The sequence below is a fragment of the Brachionichthys hirsutus genome, unplaced genomic scaffold, assembly GCF_040956055.1.
Source record: "Brachionichthys hirsutus isolate HB-005 unplaced genomic scaffold, CSIRO-AGI_Bhir_v1 contig_424, whole genome shotgun sequence".
NCBI lineage: Eukaryota > Metazoa > Chordata > Actinopteri > Lophiiformes > Brachionichthyidae > Brachionichthys > Brachionichthys hirsutus.
Window position 1 is genome coordinate 249,690 of NW_027180347.1, and position 23,865 is coordinate 273,554.

Genomic DNA, 23,865 nt, shown 5'->3' on the forward strand with positions numbered 1-23,865 from the left:
AACGTTACACCTCGCGATCCTGCGAGGATTTAAATCAGCCACAGTATGACATTTAAACTCTCCCATTTGGAATGACTTCACTCTTAGCATTCATGCTTACGTGTCTGTAACTTTAGCTTTTAAACAACAACGGTGTGGGGGTTTCGTTTAATTGTGAAATATTCATCATGCTTTGCTCATGTGGGATAAATCAGAGAGCTGCAGAGCTGGACCAACTGAAAGACGGACTCTGCATGGGGAGAAGTCGAGTCATTCATTTCCAACCGCTTTGTCCGGCACCGAGTCGCGGGCCAAGCTGGAGCCTATCCCAGCAGTCAATGGGCGAGAGGCGGGGTACACCCTGGACAAGCCGCCAGGTCATCGCAGGGCAACACAGAGACGAATTCCAAATCAGAGAAAGAAAAAAAAATATGCTGGCAGTGTAGAGAAAAATCTGAAAATACAGTGCATGTCTACTAAAATTAAATAAAAGGTGAAAACGCTCTTTTTACTGTTTGTACAGTAACATACTGTATATTTCCACAATGACACTAGATAAGGCTGGTGACTACATTATGTAAAGAGTTAATTAATGGATACCTTTTCTGTATGATTTCAAAACTAGTGACACAGAATATAAATGTTGGTTTCTTTAAACAAACTTAGAAAAAAGACAAAACAAAGTCAAATATATCCTTTGTGTCGTACACAGCTTTCTTTGTTCCAGGGGAAACAATATGGTAAACCTCTGCATTTCCTCAGTGCAAGTGCACCAGTCTGGATTCAGTCCTTCCTTCCCAATCATTCTCAGTGGTCGTTTCCTCACGCGTGAAGCCTCTATTCACGTTACGAACAGCGCCCCCCCCCCCCCCCCTAGATCCCGTTCTTCGCCTCGTTGTTGTTCATGGCCTCCTTCCTCTGAGCTAGGAAGGGGTACATGCACTTGTCGGCCCCCAAGAACCGGTACATGCATACGATGGCTTCGAACGGCAGGATGCTGCGGACACAGGACAGCGGAGATACGTCACACGAGATACGGCGGTATAGTTTGCACAAGTTGGGACAACTGAAATTGGAGGGGGGGGGGACTGTCGTGTAGGAGTGAGCCCACCTTTTCATAAAGTTGACCATATAGACGATGCGAGGTGTACAGATCATGGGCTGATCGGTGAGGATGGCCCTCATGGCCTGCTTCACGCAGAACTCCGGCTTCAGCGGCGGTAAAAAAGGCTCGATTTCCTTCCTGAACGGACAGAAATATATCATTGATTGATTATTTTACAGGCTCAAAATCCAGTGGGATGAGATTGAATGAAGTGATTGTACCTTTAAATGAAGCAGTAAGTGGAGTTTTAAGGACATCAGTTCATAACAGACAAAGTTTTTTTTTTTTTTGAAGCGTTCAAATTACGATGACTTTTAATTAATCCAATTAAGTGACACCGCTTCAAAATGATTGTGCACAGCTTCACTCCAAAGCGGCGTTACTGTAAAAATAATGATCATGTCACCTGCTGACAGCGACCATCAAATAAAAGTGAGCGCAATTACAGCAGAGCAAGAGCGGGGGGGGCAGGGGGGGGGGGGCGCAGTCAGCCAAGGTGCACCTGTTCCCCTGGGAAAGTCACCCTCTTTGTTTAAGAGAGCGCTGGACCAATCCTTGCGGCGGGCTTTATATTATCTCCTACACAGCAGGACCGTCAGCTGCCGCTTTGAACTTCAAAAAGGTGTTTATGAGGCTATTTTATACGGTGAAAATTAGAGATTTCAAATTCATCCCAGATGCCGGAAAGCTTTTGGCTGTGCACAGAAAAGCCTTCAAACAGCGCGGCGTGGATGCTAACCTTATCCTGCAGCCTTTGAACATTCCCGTGTCTACCAGGTAAGGGCACACCAGAGTCATGTTGATGCCGTCCTTCTCGGAGGCCTTCAGCTCGTGGCTCAGCGATTCGTGGAATCCGATGGCACCAAACTTACTGGCGCAGTAATCCTGGAGGAATAAAGAGAGAACGGGTTGGCCCTGTGCATTATGAAACGCGTGTGACAAGCGCAGAGGTCACTCCTCGCCGTTAATGGTACAGCCACGGAAACAGAAGTGAGCCTGTCCGCCGTTCTGCAGTTTCATTAGCATTCTGCCCCCCCGGGGCATCAGGAGGCTGCTACGCATGGCGGGAGGGTTTTGATGTGGTTCGCCGCGCAAATGCTCTAAAAAAAAAATGGCTTGTGCAAACACAGATGCAAGTCAATAAACACAGGGGGGGGATAAAGACAGTTGGCTTCATCCACACAACAGGCAAGGGGAGGGCGTTAGTTCCCTGAAATGAATGTTCAAGGCAATTCAAGCGTAATAATAATAGTAGTTACACAAAAGCTACCTTCGCTTCCCTTTGAAGCAGGACTCGATCATTATGGATCAGCACATGTGCAACAAAAGCAAACGTGCAGCTATAAAAACAAAGGCAAACGGAGCAGCGGTCCCGGTAGACAATCTGAAAATGGCGCCCTTCTCGGGCGAGGGGATGAATGAGAACTCTCTTCTCTGAAACGTAACGCAAAAACATCCTAAGAGGGCTCCCGACTTACTCCCGCTGCGGTTATGGAGATAAATGAGGGTGCTAAATGGTTTAATATGCATTAAAATAACAAAAAGATTCTGTACTGGGGGGGGGGGGCAAAAACTTTGCTGCTGTGAACTGAATACTGAGTGAGGACCGAGTTGTTCACAAAGCCGTGATGAAGATGTCTCTGTCTCTTGGGGAGAGCGGCGGCCAGAGCCCAGTGAGGACCCAACACCCCCCCCCCACCCCCCCGCTGCAGATAGAAGAGTCTATAAGAGGCTCCCCAACGCTCATCTATGTCCTTTAATTTGATGGGTGGAGGGACAACTAGAGAACGGGGGCCTAACTTCCCCAGGCCCAGTGTGCTGGCTGGCACGCAGAGGGCTTCAGAGAAAGCGCTGGTTCTGGACGGTGGGAACGATGGGATGTGTGTGTGTGTGTGTGTGTGTGTGTGTGTGTGTGTGTGTGTCTCGTCGTGTATGATACTAACCTCCACTCCAGCTGTGCTGAATAAACCCAGCGAGCTGGCAACAGTCACAATGTGGCCATGATTCAGCTCCAGCATCTTGGGTAGAAACGCCTTGGTGGTCTGGGGGGGGGGGGGGGGGGGGGGGGGCAGAAGACACAGAAGGGCAAAAGAAAAAGAATAAGGTTAGTTCACTTGGGCAGTCAGTCTGTGCCAAGGCCTTTGATCCCATCTGCCCCCCCCCCCCTTCCATGTGTTTCTCCCTCTTCTCCATGGTGATTCATTGAGAAGCGTCTGAATGAGAATTCATAACAGGAAAAATAATGCACTGGAGGCATTTACGTTTTACGTAAATTAGATTTTGAGGGAAGAGAAGAATGAGAGTCCCCCCCCCTGGGTATTCATTGACGGGACAGGTAATGTGGTGCGCGCTGCTGTCCAAGCCGTTCTTTTTCCCACACAGATCTGGTGCCCATCGTTGGGCCCGGTTCTAAAGACTCGGTGACAACACCAATCACAGGCCTCTGTTCACTCAACAATACAAGTCAGCCTCTCGTCTCCCCACACAGACCTGCGTCCTGCCCGGGCAGCAGTCGGTGGAACAATCAGCAGCGAGGTGAGCGCAGAGATGAAAGACTTTCACCTGGGAGCCACGTGAGAGCTGGAGCGGTTCCGATGAGCGGCGTGCGAAGTGGTGAGAATGGCGAGTTAGTGGGAAAGAGTGATTCATTTATTGATCCATTCCTCATTCTGCCTGTCTGCTGACTGGACACAGCATGAACCAATCAGCAGGCGTGGCGTGTGACGGCAGTAAACAGGAACCGACCGCACTAGGAGGTCTGCAATCAATGGAGCAGGGCTTCTGATTGGTGCTGCTCATTGTGAAGAAAAATGTTAATTATCGCTCAGGTTGAAAGTGGAAACTGAGGCCATCTTAATACCTGCGATTTTATGATTACCAACGGCGCTGCATTAAAAAAAAAAAGAAATCTGTCAAAGTAAGGGAGGCAGAGAATTAATCGCTACCAATTTTAAGGCAAAATAAATAACTCCTGCTGGTTACAGCATATGTAAAATACACAATGCGATACCTTTGTTTTTTTGGAACTGCGTTTATGCCACAAATAAAAAACTGGGGTGAAATAATCATTTCATTATTACTTTTGACATTTCATTTCTCGCTCCCAATAATTCCGTGGCCGTATTAACGAGAGGTAACGGTTTCGGCGGTTGGTACAGTTTGCGATCCGGGCCAGAGAAATGATTCAGCCTCCTTTGTAAACATTAGCCGCAGAGGCGCACACAGCCAGAGAGTGCATGGTACCAGGTTGCACAGCCACGAAACCACTGGCAAGGGAGGAAGAGCCTCATAAAAAACGGTACCCAGAGATTTAACAGCATTGCACCTACTGACATCTAGCGTAATCTCAGCTATGCTTAAACTATCGCTGTTTAAACACATTTGGGAAGCGATAATCCAGATCTATGTAGAGAGAAGCCGGCGAAAGAAAGATGACTTCACTCGCTTGGGTTTATTCTACACCCAGGTACAGCAGAACTGATCCGACTCGGCTCCACACAGCTGCACTCTTCTCGGACATAAATTCCAACTCGCTGCAATATTCAACTGATCTTGATGGTGGGGCCCAAAGAAAGGGAGTGGGAGAACGTGACGTCGGAATACAAGCCTCTGGAAGGCAGACTTGGTGGATGAGGCTTGCGTGCAAACAAAGCATTAAGCTACAGATATGCCCATACCTGACTTGAGCCAAAGTTTCCCACTCCCACAGACACTTCCAGAGAGCACGGCGCTCTCAGAATAAAGCCAACGCTCAGATATTGGAGAAGTATGCCGGGCAAGGCTGAAAATAAGTGAGATTGATGGAGGAGACGCCGGCTCCCTCAGCTGGAGGACGGCGGGGGGGGGGGGCTGAACATGAACGAGCGCTCCGTCTCTCGCCCGCCCTCGCGTGATGTCCTGCTTCTCATGGCGGCTCTGGCATGCGGGTTTGACCCCCGCCGACCTCTCAGACACAAAATGTGTGAAGGCGACCAAGGGCTCGTGTCTTACATCCGAGCTGCTGTAATTGGGCCTCAACGCTCCCTTGTTCCGCTAAATTACCCGCTGACACAGTCGGGCCTCCTTGGCTCCTATGTGGGGGTGCCTTACCCATTGCACCCCCTAATTGGTGTGTGCCCCCCAGGAGCATTTACGCCACACAAAGCTCCTTGCAGCTGGAGTGTCAGGCTGCATTAGTGCAAGCGCCTGACCATCAGGAATATGAACAAAATATTGGCCTGTGCGTAGGACCAGATGGCCATTTAATTGGGTGGACTTCTCCCTGGATGAGAGAGCGAGGCAGAGAAACGGCCAAGGGCCCGTCTGATCCGACAACAGACCGTGGAATTTGAGTGGGTTGTGTTTACTGGTCAACAGAGATGATGGACACAGATTGGCCATGTTGTGGTGGCCATGCTTGTCAGAAAGTCTCTGCTACAGCTGAATGAACCCCCCCCCCCCCCCCCAACCCTAACCCCCCCATGCTGGTTGTATTACCGGACTCCAATTTTACCTGGAGAGCAACAACATAAATATCTCAGGGGAACAAAAACAATCCAAGCCTCAAATATAATGTTTTAGAAAAACTACATTTGATGTAAATAATCCAATTGGCTTCACAGTTAGCTTAGCTTCTCTGCATTTAGTCACTATTCATTTTTACAGATTTTTTGGGGGTCTTTTAATCTCATCTAAGAAGTGTTCTATATAGCTTAGAACTCCATAAATACACAAAATCTATAAAAAAAAAATTGGGGGGGGGGGGCATTTGTTGTAGCACAACATAAATTAATGGTGCAAAAAGTCAAATGTGAAAATTGTTTTAATAACTTTTCATTCTTCTTTGCTCCCTCAAAAAAAATAAATGAAGCTCACCTGCAGCTGAAAAATAAAAATGTAAAATGAATCGTTCATGTTTACTGGATACAAAAAGATATTTGAAGACACAAAAGGGATGATAAATTCTAATGGGCAGTTTTTTTTTAAACCAAAAACATCACTGAGTTTAACAGATAATCCAATAATACTAAACTAAAGGCCTAATCCCCTGCCATGAGAGTACAAGTACAAGCTGAGGGCAGTAGCAAAGATGGGGACAGTCCTGTCAGGGGTACAGGTGCACCCGGCCTAAGGTGGGACCCACATAAAACCAGTCGAGTAGGCCCCTTCTGCCTGGCTGCCCCCTTTCTCTCGATACAGCAGGAATGCAGCTCGCAGAACTTGGCTCCTGTCTCCTGGCATTTCGTCAAACCGATCCACAGACAAGAAACCAATTGTCAGATAAAGTGGGTCAGCAGCAGCTCACCGTTACCCTCTTGCCACGCCTGAGGATGCGAAGGCACTACCTTCCTTCCTCTTTCCTTTGCACTGCTCTTTTCCCTCCATGTCACCACTTTCATGCAATCGCCCCATAATTATGGTCAGTTCTTCATAAGCCACCCCACCTGTTGGAGAATCAGCTGAGGATTTTCCTTCATGTCGTTCTGATAGACCTCCTCAGAAATAGACTGGTGGCCTTTATTGGAATGACTACACATTTCCCATCACGGATAACAAACGGCTGTGGCTCCAGCATCGCAAATCACAGCTGGACGACTGAAAGCGTCACCAAATGAATTAAATTATATCGTCTCAAGTTAGTGAGCAACGGAATGATAATTGTTTGTGTATGTGTGTGTGTGTGTGTGTGTGTCAGAGCTGCAGAACAGTGCTGGCCTCCGTGACTGCCATGCAGCTGCACCCGCTGTCTCCAAATCAGTTTGGGAGGAGTTGTTGGAGGACAGAAAAAGTGTGAGGTCTGAGCTGGCCCGGTCTGGCAGACGACGCTCATACCACATCCACCAATCTGATTATTGTTTATCGCCATCCCTGCTTTATTCCAGCTGCATAAAATGAAAAGGATAAAAGAAGATTTACGCGTTGGTAAATTGAAGATGAACCTGCCGTCAAACTGCTTTTGAGAGGCCGGCTGTTTGGGACTAGATTTTGTTCACTGGCTGGGATGAAAGCTGGAAAGCAGATTTTTTTTTTTTTTTTAAGGGTTTCACTGATGCCTCTTTTTTGCGATCCAACAGAGATTTCAAAAGCAATGTAAAATTTTTCATCTTTCATAAAAAGTCAAACTCCCTTTTTATTAAGTCCTTAAGTCCTTAAGAGCTAAAAATAACTTTCAGAAACGAGGTTCAAATTTCACTTTGTGTGACTATAGGCCCCAAACTGAGTAAGAAATCAGTCATGAGGCAAAAGTAAACCAGTTGTTGACAAAGGAAAACAAAATCAAAGGTGTGTGTGATGTACCGTATTTGTGTCAGACAGGAAAGTGAACCGGTCCCTGTTAGTCTAAGTTCTATTCATCTAGCTTGTGTCTATAATGAACCACATCCTCCATTCTGGCTGTCACCATTCATTAAGTTGCTCTTTCATCTGGCCCGTCTTCCCAAACGAATCCACGCTCTCCTCAGAATATGGGAGAAGACAAGCACGAGACCCTCTTAAAAATCTGCCGCCCAATCACGGGATCCTGACTCCAAATCCTGGATGCATAGGAATGTGGCGACAGCCAGAAGAGAGGCGCGTGAATAGTTCAATGAACCTCCATTAAAAAGGAGGGAACACACAACCTGCCTGACTGAAAACACATTTTCACACCAGATTAGGAAGCTTCGCGATCACTGTGGCTTCATGGCATCGTTGAAAACGCAGCCAAAGACTGGAAATAAGCCTCATCTGCACCACCAAATGAAATGGCCAATTCCTCCAAGCAGAGGAAACGTTCTCAATCCTTTTACTCAACAGCAGGACAAAAAAAAAAAAACACACACACATTTGTGCATGAGGAATAGATTTATCCCACGGATGTGAACTAATTCGGGCAAAACAGTCATTTACCGTTACATTATTACTGGTTTATTGGTTATTCGGGAGAGGGGCGTATAAAAGCTCACAGCGCTGAATCAAAAGCGTAAACCCACGTTCAACGCTGCAGCTCATGCTTATCTGAGATGCAGCGTGTCCACGCCATCGAGATAACGTTCATACTGAAGCAGGTAAGAGGTAAAGGGCCGTGGAAAAAAACAAACGAGTGCCTGCCTACAAAATGTTGGGAGGTGATGCGATCCCATCCCATCGTGCAAGGCAGACCTTTGCAGATCTGCACTGCACAGAAGAGGAGAGGAGAGGAGAGGAGAGGAGAGGAGAGGAGAGGCGAGGAGAGGAGAGGAGGAGGCAGGACCATGACTTTCATTGGACAGATATAAACATGCAAGGGAAATGTTTGTGGCCATAGTTTTTAAATCCTGGACACCTTTGATTCTTGAGTCAGGCTGGACACATTCCGGTGAAACACGCGCCCCACTGGATACATGTGATAACTCCTACATCGGCTTATCGCATATCGTGATTGTTCTGATGTCCACAGATAAAAAAAAATGTTTCCTCCATTTGGCTTGATTAACTTTCCACGCATCAACTCACCCAGAAGTGCGCGTGACAGTTGACCACCATGGTGCGCTCTATGAGATCATCGGGACACTCCAAGAGATGATGGCCAGAGACCACGCCGGCGTTGTTGATCAATATGTCCACCTCTCCCACCTCTCGGCGCACCTTCTCGGCCGTGGAATACACACTCTCCCTCTTCCCCACATCACACACATAGGTGTGGACCTGTGGCTGGAAGGGAGGGACCTCCTCTACCCCTCCAACGGGTCCTGCGAGGAAAGAGACATAGGAAGGGAAGATAAATAAAAAGATCGATTAGTTTGATTACCAGGCTGCGTGTAAATCATAATTATTCATAGAAGTTGATGCACATTTGCGCGCGTGTACCTGAATTCATTAATTAATCCGGGATTACAGTATAATGCATGTTAACATTTAGAGGCCGGCCCTTCTTTGTGATGTTAAATATTTTACGTGTGTTTATTTTAACACTCTGTCAATGGCAAACGCTGACTCGACATATCCTTTGACTCTAACTTACCGCCGCAGAAGTAAAAACCGAGCGAAAAATGCGCTTTCGCTGGCCGCGCGTAAAATAGCTGATCCACATCCTTTGCGCGCCGCAAAGAAAGAAAATCAGACTTACCGTCTTTGGCTACGGGAGTGTCCAGCTCGTGGTATATCTGGCGCACCATCTCCGCCGTCTCCTCGTTGCTCTGGCTGTTTATGTCCCACAACACCAGGATGGCGCGTCGCCGGGCGAACTCCTTGGCGAAGAGCCGCCCGAGGCCGCTGCCAGCCCCGGTGATCACGCACACCTGTCCCGCCACGCTCTTCTCCTTGGGCCGTACGACCCATTTAGCACCGGCGGTTACAAAGGCCCAGAGCACCTTCAAAATGACCACGAAGAACTCTGCGATGATTATCATCATGTTGATCAATCAATTTAAAAAAAACAAAAAAAACAAATAACAACAACAACAACAACGCACAGCCTGCAGCCAAAAAACAAAAAACGTGAGGGTCACACCGGCAAACTTAGAAGGCAACGCCAAGAAAGCTCAGATACATAAAAGTGAAAGTAAAGGCGCGCAACTTAATGAGTGAAGATGGATCTCCGTCAGAGTCCAGCTGCAGCGAGTCCGGAGAAGCTTCAACGAGCTGCTGCTCCACTCCTCTCATCCTCACTCGCATCCCGCTCGCTATTTATTAAGTCCACCCATCAACACCGGGCCCAATCGGACTGGGACTGGAGCGCCTGTCAGAGTGAAGCGCCAGCTCCATAAATTACACTTCGAGGTGACATAACTCCAAAGGATCGTCACTAAAAAGCTGCCTCTGGTGGGATTTCAGAGTCTGAAAGTAACGTTCCCCCCCCCCCCCCCCCCCCATTTAAAATAGGACAAAAGCGCCTTTACTTTATTCAAAACAAAAGTTATCTCTCAAAAAGTCTATTTTATGCTGCGAGTTGATCAAACAGCAAAGCTGGTTTTTATTTTATTTTATTTTTTTATCTTCATGAAGCAACTTGATTTTATTTGTACCCTTAAATTAGACATTACGATTGTAGAAAGATCTGCATTCAGAGTTTGAGGACTGCTGCCTTCAAGTATTAATAAGCAGAACTAATGTTTTATCAACCCTCTTTGTAATTTGTGCTTAATTGATTTTCATTCACAACGACACATTGCAACATGTTCAATGTAAACGACGCACTCACATAGGTATAGACGCCAGACAACATCAATTCAAATATACAGCATAAACCTTTTACGCATGCAAGGACTTCAGGCGCATCTGCGGTGCGCGCACGTTGAGAAGGATTTACGCAGAGAGATGCTTTTAACATTAACTGACGTCGTTGTGTAACATCTTGCCTTTTTGATGTGTTTGGGTATCTGATAACCAAACCGCGATTTAAGAATTTACTCATTCTGAAGGTCCCTTAGAGAGCAATAAAAAAAAAATTCATGTGTTACTGATTATATATAATTACATATAATCGCTGTCCTGTTTATAAGAGTCCGTGTATTGCAATATATCTGACTTTTAATTAAACATATTTATAATATGTGTAGAAGAGTTAAGTAAGCTTTAAAGTCGTGCAAAATAGAAATACTTACAAAACCATACACTTTAGTTTAAAATAAACTCATGCCGTACATAGTTTCTTATTCATTGGATCTTTATATAAGTCAAATGTCCCGTACTTTACAACCTGAAGTGGGTGAAGGAGTCTGAGATCCATGGACGGAGCCGAAAGCTTTCAAACTGCAGAATGAAGTGTTAGCGCCCTCTGCCGGATATACGATATACGTGAGAACTGAATGAATTATGAGTAAAAGACATACAGAATTTTATTTTAAAAAGTGCTTAAGATTTGATAACAGACTGTCAATCGCTAGATTCCATGGGCGGCTTAATAACTTCCGATTCACGCGTTCTTAAATACCTTGGTAAATAAAACCAGGGTTCGAAAGAACAAAAAAATATTCTACCGAAATATTCATTAGGGTTAGAGTATATTCATCCTGCAGTATTACAACATTATTATGCTAGACTTAATCAAACGTCAATTACTGTTGATTTTTTTCGATTACAGTACTTTGGAAAATTAATGAAATATCTTTTTAAGTCGTGCAATTACAAGGGCAGTCTGTGAGGGTCCTAAATACTTTAACGTGCGCATGCGCGTAAGGAGATCTCTCTTTCCCGGTGGACGCGATGGCGGACGCAGAGTGAGTGTTTGCCTCTGAATCGCAATCTAACGCCATCCATTGTTTAAATCATCATCTTTGTTGGTTTTTGCACGCGAACGTGTTGTTTAGTGTTCATACATTTTATTCATTATATTAGTGTGAGGGATTACCAACGGTGATCATCACGACCGCAGAGTGTATGGAAGCCTACGTGTATCTGAAAAGCAGCAGAACATGGCTGCTCGCCTCTCTTCCATGCATTCGAGTAATATATAACTTTGTTTTCTAGGGGGGGGGGCTAAGTTAAGAATCAAGTTACTGCGTAGTTTGTTTTCCTTTCGTAGTGTGTGAATAACGTGGAACGCAAGAGCTAGCCGTAGCGGAATAGCGAAGCTAGCATGTAGCTACAGGCGGCACCGAGACACCGGCAGCTGCCGGCTAGCGAGCTTTGATAGGAAACTCTACGTTGTCGGTGTGTTTCCGGTCGGTTCTAAAACGACCTATCTCGTTAACAGAAAAAAACTCCCGACGGTCCCGGAGAGCCTTATAAAAAGGCGAAAGGCCTTCACCGCCATGAAGACCATGCGTCTCAAGAAGATGCTGGCGGAAAAGAAGGTACGCTGCGTGCCCTTCTGATGGCTTCCGGGAGAACTGACTGTGCTGAATAGGTGTCTCCTACTTGTTCAAAGGCCCGCAAGGGAACCAGGAGGCTGATCTACAAGAGGGCCGAGGAGTACCACAAGGAGTACAGGCAGATGTACAGGCGTGAGATCCGCCTCAGCCGTACGGCTCGCAAAGTGGGGAACTACTACGTGCCCGCTGAGCCCAAGCTGGGCTTCATCATCAGGATCAGAGGGTGAGATGCGGACGCCGTGGGACGGTCCGTACCTGGACGTCAGACCGATCAGTGACGTTTACCTGGATTGCTACACTTCCAGGAGATTACGCTCGACGGTTGTTGAGGCGCCATCTTTTCTGATCTGGATGCCTCTTTGACGAGTTGAGAAACGACTAAATCTATGTAGGAATGGATATCGCAGCAATCCAAGTAAATGTTCCCGATGTGAGCGCTCGGTCTGTGGTTGATGATGCACATTCTTTCCCCGACATATCGACTATGGTGACAAAGATAACTTTTAAGAAGCCAATTGTTTCTGAAACCACAATAAGATTTAAGACAAGAAGCTGACTTTTGATTCCTAACCGTATGTTAATCACGTTTTCCTCTGTTGCCTAGCATCAACGGTGTCAGCCCCAAGGTCCGCAAAGTTCTCCAGCTGCTCCGTCTGCGCCAGATCTTCAACGGTGTGTTCGTCAGGCTGAACAAGGCTTCGATCAACATGCTCAGGATTGCAGAGCCGTACATCGCTTGGGGGTAAGGCTGCGCTCCTGAACACTTCGCCTCAACTAGGGCTGGGGTGCATTCATGTTGAGGGCGGGGCTGGACATTTTAAGTTTGAACGGGACTGTCTCTCTGGGATGTGGTTAATGATGCTGAACTTTTTTCCCCATCGTATCGACCATGGTGAAAACGAACTGAAACTGAGCCAGTTTTGTCTGAAACCACATTCTTTGAGGATAATAAGCGCTATTATCTGCAGAGTGTATTCGTCTCGTAGTTAGAAATGTGATTGCCAAGAGGTTGCCTCCTTTTAAAGAAGTCTCAACTGCTTGTTTTTGTTCAAGCCTGATCTTTAATGTGCCGGATGCTGCTGTTTTCGGTCCCGCGCTTGAATCAATAATTGAAATAATTCAAGGTTTATCTAAGCGTTCCTAGCATGTCTGTAATGCCTTGCCGGCCTGAAGTGGTTCTAATGACTTGTTGGGATTCAATGATGATCATGTTTGGTGCTGTTGATCCGAAAACAAAGCTTACTAGTGGTTTAAAGTAGGGTTGGGCAGGATCAAGGTGTATTACAGTCCGCCAGGGTGTTCGGGGGTGGTGATGAATATATTTTAGATAGAATGTTACAGTACAGAAGATCGGTCGGGGAGGAATCGTGTATGTAATTATGTATCAGCGATATAATTTTATTTACCTTTGTACAATCTCGTAGAGTTCATTGTTTTCTACTGCGTGAGGTGATTTAAATGGGGAAACTCGGAGCCTCAGTTTGTATTCACAGAAAACAAGCGTAGTATCTCAGAGGCCTCAGACAAAGAATATTCCATTGTCATGAGAATAGAGCAATAAGATGACCAATATGAAAGTCGTGCTATGTTGTATTTGATTTGTATGACATCATTTCCTGTAGGTACCCCAACCTGAAGTCGGTGCGTGAGCTCATTTACAAACGTGGCCACGGCAGGATGAGGAAACAGCGCATTGCACTGACGGACAATGCTCTGGTGGAGAAGGCTCTCGGTATGTAAATGTTTTCCTTTACGCCTAAAATGTAGCATGAAGATTAAGCCGAGGTCTTTAAAACGGTTATTTACTGTACTTAGCGTTCGGCTTCGTTGTCGGAGGCCTAGCGCCGCATGTGGTTAATGATGCACACTTTTTTCCCCGTCTTATCGACTATGGTGAAAAAAAACTAAAACTAAGCCAGTTTATTCTGAAACCACATGCTTGTAAAACAAATTGTGACTAAAATGAGAATAAAACGTGAAATTTGAGTCTCTTGGGATTCTAAATGTGTTGGGGCGTAAGCCTGTTTTGTTGCGTGCGGCTGCTCGTGTGGTTTAACTATCACGTCGCTTTGATCTTCAGGTAAGTACGGCATCATCTGCGTTGAGGACCTCATCCATGAGATTTACACGGTTGGGAAGAACTTCAAGCCCGCCAACAACTTCCTGTGGCCCTTCAAACTGTCGTCACCCCGTGGCGGCATGAACAAGAAGACCACACACTTTGTGGAGGGAGGAGATGCCGGTAACAGGGAGGATCAGATCAATAAAATGATCAGGAGGATGAATTGAGTTGCGGTGAGTAGTATAAATGCATCGTGTCTTATTGGGCCGTTGGGTGTGGTTAGTGATGCAGATTCTTTTTTCCCCATCTTATCGACTATGCTGAAACCCAGCTGACAATAAGCCAACTCTCTGAAACCACATCCCAGCTTCTGTTATTGTGTGCAATGAGGAAAATCAGGTTTACTGAATTACAAAAGGACGCCTCGTTTTATAAATGACATGCCAGCCGTCTTTCAGTGTGCTCCTTACAGCATTGTGAATGCTAGCGCATTACTAGGAGTGAATAGCATTCATTTATATTATGTTGCACATTTTGTACACGGTGAAAGATGATCATTCTTATTTTCTGCATCTGAAAGTATTCTTATTTTGTCTTTCAGGTTTTCAAAGGACTTGGATGTACAATAAAAAATATTTGGGCGAAAAAATGCTCCTGGTCTTGTTGTTGATTTGAGTCATTTATAATCTGTTATGTTGTGGTATCAATCTTCCCATTTAATTTGATTCAGTTTTTCTGTTTGTAATTTACATGGATTAACTGTCCAAGATGACAAAATATAAATGTACAGATAAAAGGGGTTGTTTACCTCTAAAGACACAAATGCGTCCATTTTAAATACTTGTATTTTAGCATGTATTTTAATGGCCGTGTACTATTATCACATCAGGCAGTTGGGGGTCTCCTTCCTATTCTAATGAAACTCCCTTTGAATTGACTAATTATAAATGCCTGTTCCCACGGCAACGCTAAACCTGTTAGCATCTGCCGCAGCGTCGGCGCTAGCGTTGACGCTAGTGGCTAGCAGGCTCGCGTGCGGGCACCGTTATGCCCGGATGTATCGGTGGCCTTTGACCTGTGGGGTTCCCTCCAGCATGACGACCTTTCGTTTGAACTCCCCCCGACCTGCCGCAGAGGAGTCAGCAGGCGGGGGCGGGCGGCCCGGCCCTGACGCGGCTGGATATCCGGCATCCAGGACCCTCAGGATGGGGGCTGATGGAGGACGGGCATCCTTCAGGCAGAGCAGCCGCAGGAGGAAACGCAGCCCCGCCATTGTACCTTTGGGAAGTAAGCGAACGTCCGTGACGGTTGTCTTAAATGAACGTTCGGCTCTTGTAGCGTCCGGCTAGTGGAAACCCGTGGAACGTGAGATGAGCTAACGCTTGTGTTTATTGTGTATCGCGTCATTCCTTATGCTACTCTCCCGGATTTTAAATTAAAGGTGGTTCTTATTTGTGTAAATCTGTTTAGTTTACGTCATTTAGCCAAAGATGACAAGCAGAAGTCAGAGAATAATCCCCCAGAGAGGGTTATACGCGGTGGGAGGCAGTTTTGACAAGCAACGTAAGACTTGACGTCAATATGGAGCATAATGTTCTTTCTCACCTTTAAAATATATGATCAGATTTAACCGAACATTTGAATTGATTATCAACGTGGATGCACTTTGAGTCATTCCTGCATTGCAACCTAACAACCGGTAGATGGCACTGTCTGTCGTATGATGTTCTCGGGTCTACCATAGCGGCGCTGCTAATGGAGCAATTTACAGATATCAAAACGTATGAATTGACAACATTCCATTACTATATTATTTATTTCGAACTTAATCTGTCAGCTGTGTTTGGCTAAATATGTAATTCTATTTTTGTTAGATGCGAGGTCGGGGCGAACCAGAGCTCTGATTCCTCCGCTAGTCAGACCTGAGAAGCTGCGTCCCCTCTGCCTGTCCGAGCAGCTTTCCCACAGCCGTCCGGGGCGGCCCTTCACCCTGGGGTAACTCCACGCAGTGCTGCCATTCTTTCTGGAGACAGCTGCACCTGATTGCAGTAATTAGACTGTCACTGTCTAAAATGTGAATCACTTGATGTTGGGGGGGGGGGGGCAGCCAGATAAAATTGATAATTCAGTCTGAGCAGTTTATCTGTCACAATCTGAAGATTTTAAGCTGCTGGCTTGCGATGTTGAGTCTTCCGGGCTGTCATTTATTCCTTCTTCCATGGGAAAGTTTATGTTTGATGCTACTTGGCTTTCGTGAAGTCGTTAACCTTTTGGCTCAGCAGCCTGATGCTTTCTGTCTTTATAACATCCCCACTTCTGTCCTGCAGCTACCCGGAGAGATGTGAACTGGATGCAAGTCCGGCCATTGTCTTCCCCTCCGCTTTCGTCCTCAATGGCAGAAACACCTTCACCTTTGAGAAATGCAGGCTCAGCAGGTATTTTGGTCCTTTGGTCCTAAATCTGACCATGACGATCGATAATTTTTGAAGTTATTTTGACGACTTGTTGCTTCTTTCATTCTGTTCTGCAGACCTAAGGTGAAATATCCAACCTACAACCTACTGACTGTTAAAGACAATCGAAAAAGTGAGTTGATGTATGAGGGAAGGTATTTGATGTAGGTCAGAAATGCCACGACTGTTTAGAATGTGATCAACAGAGTCCAACCTTTAACTTGTACAGCTGTTTATATGTTGATTTATTGGCAACAAACATGTACTTGTGTGGGTTTAACATCTTTCAACAAAAAATTATGGACCATAAAATTGTTGAACATGTGGCAATATGGCGAAGCGGCGAGCAGAAAGTGTGTTCCTTCTTAAGCCTCCTCATTTCAACATTCCCCAGTCGGTTTAAATGCGAATGCTGTAAATTTCTATTCAGATTTACTTCAGAATACCCAAAATGCTGTTCACACTCACCGATTCGGCCAATCAAAGTATCCAAAACCTCTCGTAATGCTATGCCTAAAGTCAATAATCACTATCTTATTATTTTAATCACAAAATAAGCTCCAGAGATGATGTCTAAAAAATGTGGAAGCTGCAGCAACTGAACATCATGAGAATTTATCTTTTATTCCCTTCAGTGAATCCAATCCAAACATTTCTTCTTCTCTCCCCCATTAATATCCTCCCGTCTCTACCTCATGTTGAACAGACCAGTCGTACCCAGACCCGATGGTCGGAGCCTCTCGCTATTATATCCACAGGATATCTGAGCTGTCCTCTTTGGAGGGTAAGACGGCGAGACAGGAAAAACTCAAGAAAATGAAGAAACCAAGAAAGCCGTCATCCTGACAATCACCTTCCTCCCAGTCGCCCTGCCTGAGGATCCAAACGTTCAAATCTGTGCCAACCGTGGCTGGTCGGAGGAAACCGTTCAGGGCTCCATGTTCATTTCAGTGGCTAGCGCTGAGTGCTTGCTTGTCCTCGGGGATACTAGTTTTCTGCTTGACATGGCTGATCTTCACATTTTGGGATTCTTGACCGGCGGTCCTCCCGTGTAGTATTTGCTGCTCCGATCACAAATGATGAGTAAACGCAGACTGTCTCACCGCTGCTGGTCGCGTTTCTCATCATCTGCACAAAAATAAGTTCATTTTTAACTCTGCAATATCTTGTGTTGGCTGTTATGTAATACTGCCGCATTTCTCACGGTGTCGTCTGTCACAGCTATTGTGCTCACAATGGTATTTAAACATTACTGTTACTGGGTTTTGTTAAATACCAGCATGTATTTACTTGATAGTTTAGAGAAACCATCATTGTGCCTTGCTTAAATGTCTTCCTGGAATTAAATACACTTATTTTTGTTATTGTTGAACTTCTGTGTCCTGATTTTTTGATGTGCAGCTTCTATGGGAGTGAATAAAGGGCTCCCTCTCCTTCCTATTTTGGGCTGATGCGCTACATATCGACCAACACGGTCATCAGAGATTACAGAGAAACATTATCTACATTCCATATCTACAGAACAGATACAAAAATGTGTGCCGAATCCCACAACGTGGTCCTTCCCCACATAATGCATTGTTTTGTTGCTGTATGGGGGGGCGGCTCGTGTCTGAATGGGTTCGTTCATTGTCCTCGACAAAGATTGCAGTCATTGCAGTTGTGTTTTTGTTTAGATAGAAATTAGGACTTCATTTTTATTTGACTTAGACTTACTGATAATGTGATGGTTCCATTTCTGTTGATTGGACCTCAGTTTTAACGTTCACAAAGTCTCACAGCTGTATCTTACCAGTATATTATCTTGTGTCATACACATGGATTTACCTGTTGCCAGGTGTGTATAACACATGATAATTAGAGTAAGGAATGAAGCCAGATGCTGCAGACGCAGTGTCGTCTAATACAATGGTTGTAAAACTGGAATAAACGGAAGAAGGAAAGTTTGATGACTTGGAAAATCGATTCTGCTAGCGAGAGATAAACCAGGAGCATTTCACGCAACATGACAAATGGACGGATGCCACTGATTTCTGATAGGAAGCGGAGCATAGATGGCTTCGGCGTCATCATTTCAGGGATGACGGCGTAGCGCAGCCTGTCCCTGAGATTGTTTCGGAATGAGGTGAGCTGAGAATGATGGATCTAAAAGACTTCCCAGGGGAAGATCAATAGTTTTTTTTTTGTAGCATTTCCTTTGATTAAACAAAGTGGAGACAGAAGACTACAGTGGGAGGGGGAGGATATCCAGAAAAGAACAGTCATCACAATGACCACAAGATAAAGGATTTGGGCCACTTTGAAACTATTCAATCTCCATGTTTGTATCTCTGAGGTTCCTTTTAAACAGGAACTTGATGTTGTCCCTCGTTTTGAATGACGGGGTGTTGATTTCAGGGGCGCACAGTGACCCAGAAACACAGCAGTCCCCTCATTCATGCAAAGTGAAGGGGCTGCATTCATGCTCTGAAGCAGCCCCGCTCTCCCTCTTCTTGCTGGTTTGTTACCATCCTTTTCATGTGTAGCGAAACAAAATGTCCCAGAACAATCAGTCAACAATGAGGTCTTTAATAAGAGCTGTCCTGGAACCAGGCCACAAGTGGTTTACCGTTTCACTGTAGCGCCACAGAGCACGTGATCAGCACGTGAGTACTGTTCTCCGTTAAACTGGCTGAGGTCAATTTTAATCAATCTGTAATCAATCTTTGTCTGTTGATCCAACATACAGAGAAAAATAAACCAAACCCAGCAATATGTAGGTGAAGGCGTGAACTCCACGGAGGCTGTAACGTCTGCAGGGTCTTTCAGCCCAATGTTTTGGTGCAGAATTGAAAGTTCGAGCATCTGAAGATTTGCTTATTTCATCTTCGATGAATACGAATGGGGAAAAAGTTCACTTACGGTAATAGGAATGACTTTGGTAGCCTTGCTTTGGGCTCTGTGAATATATGACCTATTAACTCCTCATTTAAATAATGTGTATCTGCAGCACTAATGAGAGCAGTACAGTGGAGTCCTAATCACATCCAACAGCCTCATATGTTCAGTTGACAAGAAATTAAAATAAAAGCCCTTCAGCCAACCCATCACCAATTCTACAGCTCACACATTCAGCCCTCTGCTATTGTGAAACCAGCCTGGGCTCTAAAGAAGCTTTTAAAGCGTTGTAAAAGATAGTTACCCAGTGATCAGAAGCAAATGACAAAGCAAACAACAGACGTGCGTCAACAGGAATCCTGGTCCCATCGTAACCTGTCGGTTTGTGTCTTCAGGTGGGGTGGGGGGGGCACTCAGAGGTCAAATGTGTGTCTTTACCATCATGCAAATGCAGCAGAGCCCAAAACCGTGTCGTATCTACGACAACAGAGATTCTCATTCCACAAATATCCACTACCGTCTCCTAAAAAAGTATGTTATCCGCTTTGATGGATATGCAAGTCAAAGCATAATACATAAGCTCCCTAAAATGATTTTCAGCTTCAGTGCCTGATGCATACCTGTAGTGATCTTTATAGACTTCACCTTTGGCAAAGCAACACACACATCCACAGGCACCGGACCAGGGGTGTAAACCTTTCAGCCACTGTCTGACATTTCTCAATATGATGGACGGAGATGCACGCACCCTCTTTCAGTCATTACCTGACGTTTCATCTCTCTCCGATGCAGGGGTCAGTCCGCCCCCCCCCCCCCCCCCCCTCCCGCACATGCCTCATCTGACTTCAAAATCTGCTCTGATTTATCCCCTTAAGGAAGTTTCATCATTACATGGCCAGCCTGCAGGGCCCGTTGTCAGCGTGTCGTCATCCCTCTTTGCTGCTGCAGTCTGGGAGAAGCGCGCTATCATCCATTAGCTGTCAGGCTAATGACCTGGAATGAATGGAGCACCATTAATGGGATGTACTACTCATTTAAGTGTGATGTGAGGGACTCACTGATGATGATGTAAGGTGTAATCCTCAAGATCATGCATTATACACCAATACATCCCTGTTTTAATGCGGATCTCAGGGAAAATCTCAGGATTTCTTTTTCCTTTTTTTTTGGCTTGGATTCACCTGTTCAGCTCTACTTTATCAGCTACAAAGATCAACCTCCGCCTGAATACCGTGTTCCGATGACACAAGCCAAGTCAAACATCGAGCTCCTCCACTCTTTCAATAATGACTCATAGCCAGGTTCATCATTCACAAGAAATGAGATAAAAGACTCTGAGACATTCCCACATGCCATCACATAGTCTCCACATTTAAAAGGTTGCACACACACACACAGATACTGCAGGTACACGTGAGGAAGTAGGAGAGGGTGGCAGTAAATGAGGGGCTATTAAACAAAGCCTCCATTCATGAGGCAGAACCAGGCTGTACTCAACAGAAAGAAGCAGCAAAGCCTTTTGTGAAATGAAACATTTATTTCAGGTTAAATATATATATATATATTAAAAAAGCTATATTGCTTTTTATATGTTGGATTTGGAACTTCGGTATGAAAGTAAAGAAAGCTTCAAGTCCAAAATGCAGACTTGCGTGCTTTATTTCCATCCTCATTGGTTAACACACAGATCCTTTTAGATGCTAGGACATGTATAACTCACCACAAAGCAAACACAACCCTGTGTGTGAGCTTGACACGGAGAGGGCGTTATCCCGCGTAGAAATGACATCATCAGCGTACCAGTACGACGAATGGGAAAATGAAATGGCGACCATGGCAACACCCGGTCATCGGTTGACACTGGAACAGCCAATGGTTTGCTTGCCCCACATGGGCAAGATGGAGCTAGGATTCACTGTGCTGTCTCCTGGGTGCCCGACGCTAGATGTGGTGGCATGTCTGTTAAACCAGATCTCATCAATCTCTCTCTCTCTACATCTCTTACCTTGCTTTGTATTTGTCAAGTAAAATAAGTGTGTTTTACGACTTACCAATTCAGACTGTGAAATGGCACAAATAGGTCTCCGTCCCGGGATGCACAGATGCAGGGATAATCTCCTTTCCTCACTCCTCACATTAATAAGGGCCGATCCAAGCAGGGCGTGTTACTGCTGGAAATTAGATAGTCTTTGACAAGTGCACAGTGGAGGGCAAGAGGTCCAGGGTTGGGGGGGGGGGGCTGTCAGATGTAGAACATGCATCATGTGGACTTACATCGTGGTGGAGCTGCAGCAAGCTGATGCAAGAGTTAACGAAGCCTTGCATCAGAAGACTCAAGTCAGCTATAAACATGCAATCAGGGGTGTGTCACATATATCACCCTCACGACGTACAGCATGACCAGAATTACAGTCAGAAAAATATTGAAAATAAAACCTGAAAATGATTCAATATTTTTAAGTGAAAGAGAAAATGTCATATTTAATGTTTATAGTTTAAAATGCACGTTAAACACTTGTTTATTTCTGAGGTCAGTCTGGGTTCAGCCACCTGATAAGTGAAGCTACACTGCTTCAGACATGCTGCTCAGTGATGCTGCTATGATGAAGATGAAGGATATTACTCTTGCTTGACCTACCTGCTTATGGGGAGGGAAGAATCAAAGCACCCAAACAGACCCCCCCCCCCCCCCCCCCCCCCCCCCCTCGGCTCTCCAGAAAGCAGAGGTGAAGCATCCAGATTATGGCATTTGTGCTTTCTTTAGCTTTAGGTATATAAGTATCCCTCAATCCCAGCTAATGTTTCCTCCTAGAACTTTGTAAAAAAAAAAAAAAAAACTTTAACAGATGCTCCGGTTCCTTGTGCAAACATAACAGTAAAAACCTTCTGCTGGTGTCTTACAAAATGTAATCTCCCACCCTTGCAATTAATATTCATCATTTAGAAGCTCGCCTTTGAACGCTGACTTCTGCGGTGATCTGGAAAATGTTCTTTTGCACCACATCAATGGAAGATTAAAAACAGCAGCAAAGCAGCATGTGATGTTATCGGCTTTTGCAGACCGAAATCCTTAACATTAACATCTTGAACAGTCTTGTTCATAAATCATACACTAATCAGACCTGATCGTAAGGCGATAAAACAATTAGCCTAGCTGCGGTTGTTATGGGTCTGCCTCACCAGAAAAACATGAAATAAAACTGTCATCAACCATTTGTCTCTGTTGTAAGCCAGGAGTTATAAATTAAGGCCACACCAGGAACTACAAATAGTGTCATGTAACGTTGGAGCTCCACCTGACTGATTCATATAGCCCTATAACCGATGCCTACATGTCTCGGTGCACGTTGATCCTTACAGAAATAAAACAAAGCTTTGAGAACAAGAGTAATGAGGAGATCAATAACACTGTCTTGCCTTAAGTGCAAAAAAAATAAATAGTTTTTGGCCTCTTAATACTCACGTGCCAGGCATGACACGCGTGTCTCAGGTTCTGTCGTGGCAAAAAAAAAAAGACGATCTGAGTCTCAGAGTTGTCTTTTGCCTTATCTTATTAAATTAGCAGCTTGTCGTGACAAGCACATGGTGGTTGCATGGGTGTGCCAAGATTCAATGTATGCATGCAATATTAAGATATTTATATGAAAGGCGTAGACGTGTGGGTCTCAGCAGAAGGGAGGGATGAGTGAGAGGTTAGGTCAGGGCAAAGATAAAAACATTTATGTCCCATGAGAGACAAAACACGGTCTCAAGGTTTGTCGGGGTAAGCATATCTGAGGAGACAGGGCAAAGGGGGATGTTTAGCAAACAATAATTCAGAGAACATTGTGTGCGAGATAACATGGAACATTAAATGGTGTCATAGAATAGCAATATCATTCATACAAGTAAAGACCAATACCTCAAAGTAAACGTTTTCCACCACAGTTGCCGACCCCTGATCTAGAGACAGGTTACCTAGAGAGGGACTGTGGTACTGCATGAGGAAGTCTGGAGTGGCAGAAATGTATGTCAGAGTAGTGCAGGACATGTATGACAGTTGAACCACAGCAGGGATCAGCTCTGAGCCCCTTTTTGTTTGCCATGGTGATGGATAGACTAACAGATGAGTCGAGACAGGAACCCCCTTGGAATACGATGTTTGCATGCAGATGACATTGTGACCTGCAGGTAGAGGAAAATTTTGAGAAGTGGAGGTCTTCTCTAGAAAAGAGAGGAATGAAGGTGAGCAGGAGTAAAACAGAGTAGATGTGTGTTAATGAGAAGGTCCCAGAGGGAACAGTGAAGTTACAATAAGGAATAGAAGTAAAGAAGGTCGAGGACTTCAGGTAGCTCGGGTCAACAGTGCAGAGTGATGGAGAATGTGGAAAGGAAGTGAAGAACCGTGTGCAGGCAGGCTGGAACCGGTGGAGGAAAGTATCAGGTGTGCTCTGTGTGTTTGCGAGGATGAAGGGAAAGGTCTACAAGACAGTGGTGAGGCCAGCCATGATGGACGGCTTACACTACGTTTACACTGCAGGCTGAAGAGACCCAAATCCGATGTTTTATTTTTATTTTGCCTCAATGCGACCCGCATCCGATCTTTTCATACCAGTCTGAACGGCACAGCTCAGATTTTTCCAAATGCGACAATGAGCA

The 23,865-nt window shown here is 45.2% G+C and overlaps 2 protein-coding genes and 4 non-coding genes across 6 annotated transcripts; 5 read left to right on the top strand and 1 right to left on the bottom strand.

The window, feature by feature from the left end:
- Nucleotides 1-852: 852 nt before the first annotated feature.
- LOC137913827 (retinol dehydrogenase 10-A) lies at nt 853-9,435 on the bottom strand. Its single transcript, XM_068757459.1, has 6 exons — nt 9,150-9,435; nt 8,537-8,772; nt 3,028-3,126; nt 1,824-1,969; nt 1,091-1,222; nt 853-976 (listed from the first exon to the last, which is right to left on the bottom strand). Exons 1-6 carry the CDS (start codon nt 9,433-9,435, stop codon nt 853-855), a joined length of 1,023 nt encoding a protein of 340 aa, XP_068613560.1.
- Nucleotides 9,436-11,184: 1,749 nt separating this feature from the next.
- Nucleotides 11,185-14,546, top strand: LOC137913828 (large ribosomal subunit protein uL30-like). Its single transcript, XM_068757461.1, has 7 exons — nt 11,185-11,241; nt 11,718-11,817; nt 11,892-12,058; nt 12,440-12,577; nt 13,458-13,567; nt 13,916-14,130; nt 14,499-14,546. Exons 1-6 carry the CDS (start codon nt 11,228-11,230, stop codon nt 14,122-14,124), a joined length of 738 nt encoding a protein of 245 aa, XP_068613562.1. The 5' UTR covers nt 11,185-11,227; the 3' UTR covers nt 14,125-14,130; nt 14,499-14,546.
- LOC137913849 (small nucleolar SNORD12/SNORD106) lies at nt 12,278-12,369 on the top strand. The gene has a single exon (XR_011106389.1). It is a non-coding gene; the product is annotated as a small nucleolar SNORD12/SNORD106 (small nucleolar RNA).
- On the top strand, nt 12,681-12,772 carry LOC137913846 (small nucleolar SNORD12/SNORD106). Its single transcript, XR_011106386.1, has one exon. It is a non-coding gene; the product is annotated as a small nucleolar SNORD12/SNORD106 (small nucleolar RNA).
- Nucleotides 13,683-13,773, top strand: LOC137913847 (small nucleolar SNORD12/SNORD106). The gene has a single exon (XR_011106387.1). It is a non-coding gene; the product is annotated as a small nucleolar SNORD12/SNORD106 (small nucleolar RNA).
- Nucleotides 14,170-14,260, top strand: LOC137913848 (small nucleolar SNORD12/SNORD106). Its single transcript, XR_011106388.1, has one exon. It is a non-coding gene; the product is annotated as a small nucleolar SNORD12/SNORD106 (small nucleolar RNA).
- Nucleotides 14,547-23,865: the final 9,319 nt, after the last annotated feature.

Excerpts from the sequence above, each read along its gene's own strand:
- LOC137913827 (XM_068757459.1), bottom strand. The coding sequence starts at position 9,435 with ATGATGATAATCATCGCAGAGTTCTTCGTGGTCATTTTGAAGGTGCTC. Across the intron at positions 1,223-1,823 it reads TTCAAAGGCTGCAGGATAAG|GAAGGAAATCGAGCCTTTTT; the intron begins GTTAGCATCCAC and ends CTGTCCGTTCAG. Across the intron at positions 977-1,090 it reads ATGGTCAACTTTATGAAAAG|CATCCTGCCGTTCGAAGCCA; the intron begins GTGGGCTCACTC and ends CTGTGTCCGCAG.
- LOC137913828 (XM_068757461.1), top strand. Across the intron at positions 11,818-11,891 it reads AGATGCTGGCGGAAAAGAAG|GCCCGCAAGGGAACCAGGAG; the intron begins GTACGCTGCGTG and ends ACTTGTTCAAAG. Across the intron at positions 12,059-12,439 it reads TTCATCATCAGGATCAGAGG|CATCAACGGTGTCAGCCCCA; the intron begins GTGAGATGCGGA and ends TCTGTTGCCTAG.